This window comes from Rhinichthys klamathensis, unplaced genomic scaffold (assembly GCF_029890125.1).
Source record: "Rhinichthys klamathensis goyatoka isolate OS25496 unplaced genomic scaffold, OSU_Roscu_1.1 h1tg000270l_1, whole genome shotgun sequence".
Classification (NCBI taxonomy): Eukaryota; Metazoa; Chordata; class Actinopteri; order Cypriniformes; family Leuciscidae; genus Rhinichthys; species Rhinichthys klamathensis.
The window spans coordinates 926,171-933,930 of NW_026606790.1; the positions used below are offsets into that span (position 1 = coordinate 926,171).

Below are 7,760 nucleotides of genomic sequence, written 5' to 3' on the forward strand. Positions count from 1 at the left end.
CAGTTAAGTTTGTTTGTTTTTAAAAGACTGTTTCAAAACCTAGTGAGCTGCCGCCTTAAGCCCCGTTCACACCAAGGGAGATAACTATAATGATAATGATAAAGATATAGTTTTAAAAATCATTCTAAATATAAAAGAATAGCAGTGTCCACACCACAACTATAACGATTACGGCACAGAGAAATGATATAGTTGGAATTACTTTCAGATTTTATCAGAATGACGTTTTCCAGCTGATGAAAGATAAAAACATTGGCAGTCAATCAGAATCCATCCTGCTTTAAAGAGCTTGAGCATTTAAGCAACAGATTACATAATGACAGTGCACACTTAGAATAAACAGATCGATATCATCCGATGGTGTGAACGGGCCTTAAGAAAACATTTTAGCATTCATCTATAGATAACATGTTCGAAATGTGATATGACCAAAAATGCCTTCATTTCTTTCCCAAAATGTGATTTCATTAGATACACAATATGAAAAGGGTTATCTGCTAATGTAATCAAATAATCACTTTTCTCAGAACTGATTTTTTTTATTATTTAAAAGTTCCACTTACATTTGACATTTGATACATTGTCTTCATTTTGAACTTATCCATATTTTATTATTTAAAATGATTTTTGTGAATTTTTGCGTTTGCTACTGCAATCTAATCAATGACCTCCACCTTTAAGTGTCTTGAGCACCATTCAAATGACTTGTTAATAAACTATACAGTATGTCTTAAAACCTAGTGTGCTGCCTACATAGACAACACTGTAGAACTCTGGCTACTTGGACAAGACTCTAGATCAGGGATAGGCAACGTCGATCCTGGAGTGCCGCTGTCCTGCAGAGTTTAGCTCCAACCCTGATATAAACTCCGCCTGCCTTTAGCATTAGTAATCCTGAAGACATTGATTAGCTTGCTAAGGTGTGTTTGATTAGGGTTGGAGCTAAACTCTGCAGGACAGCGGCACTCCAGGATCGATGTTGCCTATCCCTGCTCTAGATGCTGAACATACCTTTAATCCTCAAAAATGCTGTCTGGTTTTGTTCATATGAAGTTCATTTATGTGGTGAGGAGAGCAAAACGTGTCATGATTGTTGTGGTGTAAGGCTTAAGAGAAGCACTAAAAACTAATGTAAAATATTGAAAAGGGGGAAAGTTTCTATGTTTCTAAGAAGTTGACAAAGTATGGGTTGAACACATGGATGCTCTGTAGACCACCGTTCAATGAACTGCTTTGCTTTTAATTTCCTTTATGGCCCGTTCCATTAGCGAGTCATACTTCTCTACCCAGAACAAGATGAAGGACATGTTGAGAGGGTCTTCTCTCGTTCTCTCTCTGAGCTCTCAGGTTTTCTATAAATAACCCCTTTAGTTCTGCTGTCTCACGGATGAAAGCATCTCAGTTTTTCCCAAGCTCAACTCTGGGGAAATGAGGGGAGTGGGGTAGTTGCTAGGCAGACTAGTTAAAGGAGCCCTGTCACTCCGATATTTGCTTAATTCACTCTCATGGTGTGGAATGTTTTATCATGATTTCACCTGTCTCTCTCAGGATGGAATGAGCTCCTCATTGCGTCATTTTCACATCGTTCGATAACAGTGAAGGACGGGATACTGTTGGCCACGGGATTACACGTGCACCGGAACAGCGCCCACAGTGCCGGAGTAGGAGCCATATTTGACAGGTTCGAATGATACTTCTAATTTTGGTCCACTGAAAATTTGTGGACGATTTGACCAACCGATCAAAACCTGGTAAGGGTTAAGAATAAATAAAAATATAGTACAATGTTTTTAGATTTTTTTTTTTTACACATTTGTGTGTTTTTTAAAACATATTTTTCATTACGAAATATATGTAAAGTGTGTATATACTATATTAAAAAAACATCATTTTTCATTCAATTTCAAAATGTATGTTCATATATGTTTGTGTGTGTATTTTTATATACTTTTTATGAAGAAATATATGAAAAATTTGAAATTGAATGAAACATAATATTTTATTTTTGGTAATATATTTTGAAGCTTTAACAATATGGAACGTATACATGCATAACTGCACAAAGAGATGGTCACACTGGAAATGTTCATGACGAGGACAGAGGAGGAACCTTGACATTTCTGCCAGTGGAGCTTTCTATGGATTTACATCGATATTCATTAAATATGCAGCCGTGCTGGAAACAGAGGTCATGCAGAAATGGTTGAGTGCTCAGACAGAAAATGTTAAAGGAAATCCATTTGTGTGTCATTTATGATGAAATCAAAAAATATAGCGGATACACCCAATGTCGCCATGGGCTTTACACTGTATCTGCTCCCACACAAACCTGAGCAATGCTGTTATACTAGCTTTTTTGATTGGCCAGATCTAAACCCAGATAAGGTTTGAAGATGGCCGTGGTGTTACGGAGTACAAAGTTTAGTTGTCAAGTGTACAACAACGCAGCAGCGCCGCTTGTTGACAACAGCATGTTTCCATCCACCTATGTTTATGCAAATTTTAGGATATTGCATTAAAAAAGAACACTAGATGGAATGCCAAGATGCGCATAAATTTACGGATAATTTTTTATCTGATAAAAAGACATGCGCATAAACTACGATGGAAACACATTTACCGAATAAATTCCTCAATGCACAACAAAAAACTCATGTGACTTTTCCTCAACAGAGGATGTGATTGGATAACTGGACTAACCAGTGGATCAGTTTCATTGTACATCATCTTTAATGTTGGTTTGATCATTCTGAAATGCCTGAGCCGAAGTCTGTCATCAAATTGATTTGGTTTAATTCCCTCCCAGAAGCGTCTCACATGATTGCATGTCCAAACACCAGGAATCCGAAAGCCAGATAACATTAAAGCGTTTATTGGGTTTTGCCTGCACGCTCTGAAACACAAGTCATTTATGATGTAGGAAAAAAGAGCCACAGTGGATTCCCCGATTGCAGCATCTTTCATTTTTATTACAACTATTTTGTGCCAATTTCCCAGGAAGTAACAACTTTGTTCTCTTGAACACATGGGACAAAAACGTTGCTTAATTCGCAAATGTTTTATGCGATATTCCAAGTTAATTTCGCAACTTTGGATGAAAACACAGCAAGTGAAATGCATTGTTCAGCATTCCCAATAATGAAGTAGCTTTAGGTAGAAATGAATAAAGAATAGCAATGGTAAAAAGTAAAAACTAAAGGCAAATATATATAATTGCTGTTTAGGATTAGACTATAAGTGATGCGTTCATTTGTTAATGAGTAACTTTTTTTAAACAATAAATCTAACGTTTATGTTTGAAACAGATATTCACTGAAAACAATCCTACACGTTTCTGTTTGAGGAAATTTATCTTCAAGATAATTTGACTGAAAACCAAACCGAAATACTAATCACGACTGTATTAATGGTAATTGGAACATTGACATCCCCTGCAGCCGTGTCACCTGACCGTGGTTGAAGACTCCACTCGCCTCTCACCGCCCAGAGGCTGCTTTAGCCATTAGAATACACTCGACTCCTCTGGAAGAATGGATCTCGATGTTAATGCCGCTCGCATTAAGATGCGCGGCGCTGATAATGTTTCTTTATCAGGTCCTCTGCAAGTGACAGCCATGGCACAAATGAAGTGGATGGTCGACTTAAACACTGGGCTGAAGTTCCCCACCCCTCCGCTCATTGTTCCAGGAGGCCAATTCAATTACAGTGTGTTAAGAGTGGGAACGAGGTTGCATCGCACCAGTGTGTGTTCCGTCACCCGGTCACGCAAAGGCCAAGATCGACAGAGGAGACGTCACCCTCTGGATCAGAGGAAGTCATGCCAATTTAGACATTTTATTGAGGCGATATTTATATTTAAGAGCTGCTGCCCGCCAAAGCAGTAATGGAATAATATCTGCCCGTGTGAGTCTCATTTCTCGGCAGCTGTTTTTCAGTCTTAACCTGTGTGTTTTCTCTTATATTCAGGGTGCTGACAGAGTTGGTGTCAAAGATGAGAGACATGCAGATGGATAAAACAGAGCTAGGGTGCCTTCGAGCCATCGTCCTTTTTAACCCAGGTGCTACTTTACATTCCTTTTTCTGACACTACAGGTCGAAAAATTGTTTCTGTAGTTCAAGTTCTTGAAATTGCTATGGAATGTCCAGCCTGTGATGTGTCCTGTCCCCATTCCCTCTCTTACTGCTCAATTTCCTCTCTATCTCCACTATATCTGTCCAATGTTTTTTTTTTATTACCAGTGGCCTTTGTATCCCACAGTAAACATAACCCCTCCCCCCCAATCACGTACGCTAAAGCATCTCTCATTCACTGAGCGCATTGCTCATTCTCCGAGGACAGACCTCTCCTCTGTTCCCTTCACTTTATAGAGAGGGGGAAAAGAGACAGCTCTTATTTTCCCAATTAGAGGCTCCTCAGAAGCCTCTTTCAGAGTACCAGATTGAGTTGAAGAAGGATTAGTGTTGGGAATCCAGAACCGACCCGTTTCTTATTTAGAACAGTTCAGTATTTTGAAGAAATCTAAACCGTTAGAACACCATTCTCTTTGAGGGTGCGCTGGAGCAGGATGGTTCAATTCCTACTCCAAAACGTAACTTTGCTATACATCCTCTTCTATTTCAGACTCCAAAGGCCTGTCGAACCCTGGTGAGGTGGAGGCGCTGAGAGAGAAGGTCTATGCCTCTCTGGAAGCCTACTGCAAACAGAAGTACCCTGAACAACCTGGAAGGTACAAGAACCACTTCCTGTCCTTCTGCACCACTGCAGTGAAGACCTGGATGCAGAATGACATCACAAGTAGCATATTTATAAAAAATAGTAAAAAACTTGAATAATACCTTTATCAATAAAAAGATAATATTGTATTATGATGCAGCTTTTTGATTGATTTAAATTTGCAGAGAAAAGGCACCAAAGTTTCATAGCTTCATACTTCTCAGGTCTTGTCCAAATTCAAAGGTTAACTGGTTGTCAGCCGTATCAAGGACAGATAAAAAAAAGATATATCAGTTTAATTGTATATCTGTCTTGTTTTTTTATTTACACGTTTGATTATTTGTGATTTTGTGTGCAGGTTTGCTAAGCTGTTGCTGCGGCTCCCTGCCCTGCGTTCCATTGGACTGAAGTGTTTGGAGCATCTGTTCTTCTTCAAGCTCATAGGGGACACACCCATCGACACCTTCCTCATGGAGATGCTAGAGGCGCCCCACCAAATGACAATGACATAACGCCCTCCTGTCGCTGGGGGTAACAAGGGTCTACCACCCCAAAGGCCCTGAAGAAACGGAACACGTGACACCATTTGCCAGAGCAGACGGACTTTCAGAACCACCGCTCAACTCAGCGTTTCCAATACACAGTCATGGAGTCCATGGGTCTGTTTTATACTTTGTATAAAGATATAAATATATATATATATATTACGCATAAGAAAAAAAAGATGACAATGGACTTGAAGCCCATAGACAATACTGGACACCGGTGTATCTATCCTTCAATGGATAAATATGAAAAAAAAATGGAAAAAAAGAATATATTTGATGGAGATGCAGTAATTGCAGGAATGTCTTGCGCAGGATCGTGTATGTTGGGATATAATGGGTCCTATGGGAGGGATCCATGGCTGTAATCGGCCTCATGTGGCTGATGGATGGGCCGACTTTAGCAGTCTTGCATTCGGGATTGAGGCTGGGCTGCCGTTTCTGGGCGCATGAAGACTTATGGGAGATGATTATGATGGCAATGCGGGGTAATGATCTGGGTTTCTAACACAAACATTGTGTTTTCAGCCCCTGGTGGGAGTTTTTGCGATTACAATCCTGCTGCAATTGCCATTTTTCCCTCAAGTGGGCTGTTCCTGATAGAATGTTCCTGTAATTACTGTCATTTAAAAAGTGAGGTTGCTCTGAACGAAGGACCCAAGGGAGGAATCACAGGCCGCGTTGGTTCTCCAAGCTCACCCCCAGTGTAATCAGGTGTGGGTAGTAGACACAATAAGGACGCAACTTCAGGATCAGAAAGGAAGGGATGCCCGAGGTCGCTGTGAGTAGATTCTAAGTCTAATGAGCCACTTTGAGTTTTGGATTATGATCATTCACACTTTTTCATTATGCACTCGAAACATGAGCTTTTAAAAAAACCAATCTGCCTGTTCTCAGAGCTCATGATGCCGAAACGTGAATAAGGTAAACAAAGGACACTTATAGTGGACATCCTGCCACCTAGAAGTCGCCCACATGTCCCACTGTGAGTCTCGTCTGTCTGTATACTAATTCACCTCAAGTGATTTTCCGAACTTGTTCGACACTTGTACAGTTTATTACAACCAATTCAGTATTGGTATCCTGTATTATTCTTTTTTTTGAATGATTTTTCAAAACGTGTGCCGTTACCTCTCTTTCAGTCACTTTTATCAAGGTATATCGAGTCCTTTGTGTCGCCCATCCTCTGCCGTTTGCACCAGCCGTCTCATGCAGTCAAGTCTTGCAAGTGTGTGTTATCATTAGGATGTTTCTAAGCACTTAACCTCATGTTTCAGATGTTGTGTTGTTTTGAGAGAATGGAGGTTTCGGGGCCTTTTTTTTTTTTAAAGGTTTCATTTGTTTTCGGGGTCTGTAATTTGCCGTCTTCAGCATTTTCTCTCTTTTTTTTCCTGTATGCTGCTGCTGCTAAACTATGCATTTAGCATTTTTCCCCAAAGACTGTCCATAGTGAGTTTGTTTTTCAAATTCTGGCAATGAAAGACCACATGTGAACAAGGTTAGACCGCCAGGACCAAGATTGGGGTCTCCAGCAGTTTGTCGAGAGATATTCGGGTTTTTGCATAGACAGGAGGAGTGGAGCAGTACTGGTAGGGAATACTGAGGCAATGGGAGAGCTGAGACTTCCACCTGGTGGTGGAGATGCAGCACTGCAACATTACTTGAATTTTGTACAAGTATTTAATCAGAGGAAAAAATGGCACTTTTACGTGATATTATCAATGTTTGTTTTTGTTTGAGTGCAGTCTTACAAGGGTCTTCAGCAATAGCATGATTTTAGATCACTCGAGATGGAGTGAAGCCCAACCAACTTCAGTCAGTGCTGTTTATTAGGATGCCTCTCTACGATTACTTAACCTTGTCTTGTTTGCGTGGCAAAGGAATTTTATTGGCTTCACCAGACCTTTTAATGGATAAGTATTTTGGATCACCAGTATCTTGAAGCCATACGCAGGTTTGCGAGATCAAGATGAAAAACGTTCTCCTGTAGGAATTGGAGTAATGCAGAAGTGATAACCTTGATAGAATTAATACATGCTTTATAACATAAAGCTATATTTTGTCTATATGTAAATGTGTGTATATTTCTAAATATGAAAGTATATAAATCCATTCTTTAAATGTTTCCAGACAATGTTAGTAAAGAAGCCTATCGTTTTTCTTAAATTGACTAAAACCAGGCCTAATTGCACTGTTATATTCTCAGATACTAGAAATGTTTTTTTTTTAATTGCTGAAGCTTTTGTGTTCAGCCTTGAATAACACAAAGAAAGAAAGAAAGAAAGACTGATACCAGCATTTAGACTGATACCAGCAGTTCAGAGCCCTAAGAAAGATCATACACCAGCTCCTTGGTAGATGAATACATTTTTGTTCACATAAAACCTCAAACAAATGTCTGGAATGAAAAGATCTAAAGAAACCTATTGTTTAGCCACTTTTTTCCCGTTTAAATGAGCGAGGATAAACTTTGACCCAGTCACCGCTTCAGTCATCACAGA

The 7,760-nt window shown here is 39.6% G+C and overlaps 1 protein-coding gene across 3 annotated transcripts in view; it reads left to right on the top strand.

Annotated features, from left to right (window-relative positions):
• The window catches only part of rxraa (retinoid X receptor, alpha a), a 203,524-nt gene extending 196,941 nt beyond the window's left edge, over positions 1-6,583 (top strand). For all 3 annotated transcript variants that reach the window (XM_056268255.1, XM_056268257.1, XM_056268256.1), the window contains exons 8-11: positions 1,549-1,681; positions 3,967-4,058; positions 4,622-4,727; positions 5,073-6,583. In XM_056268255.1, the coding sequence (XP_056124230.1) occupies positions 1,549-1,681; positions 3,967-4,058; positions 4,622-4,727; positions 5,073-5,226 (485 nt within the window). In that variant the 3' untranslated portion in view covers positions 5,227-6,583. The remainder of the gene's footprint in view (positions 1-1,548; positions 1,682-3,966; positions 4,059-4,621; positions 4,728-5,072) is intronic.
• Positions 6,584-7,760: the final 1,177 nt, after the last annotated feature.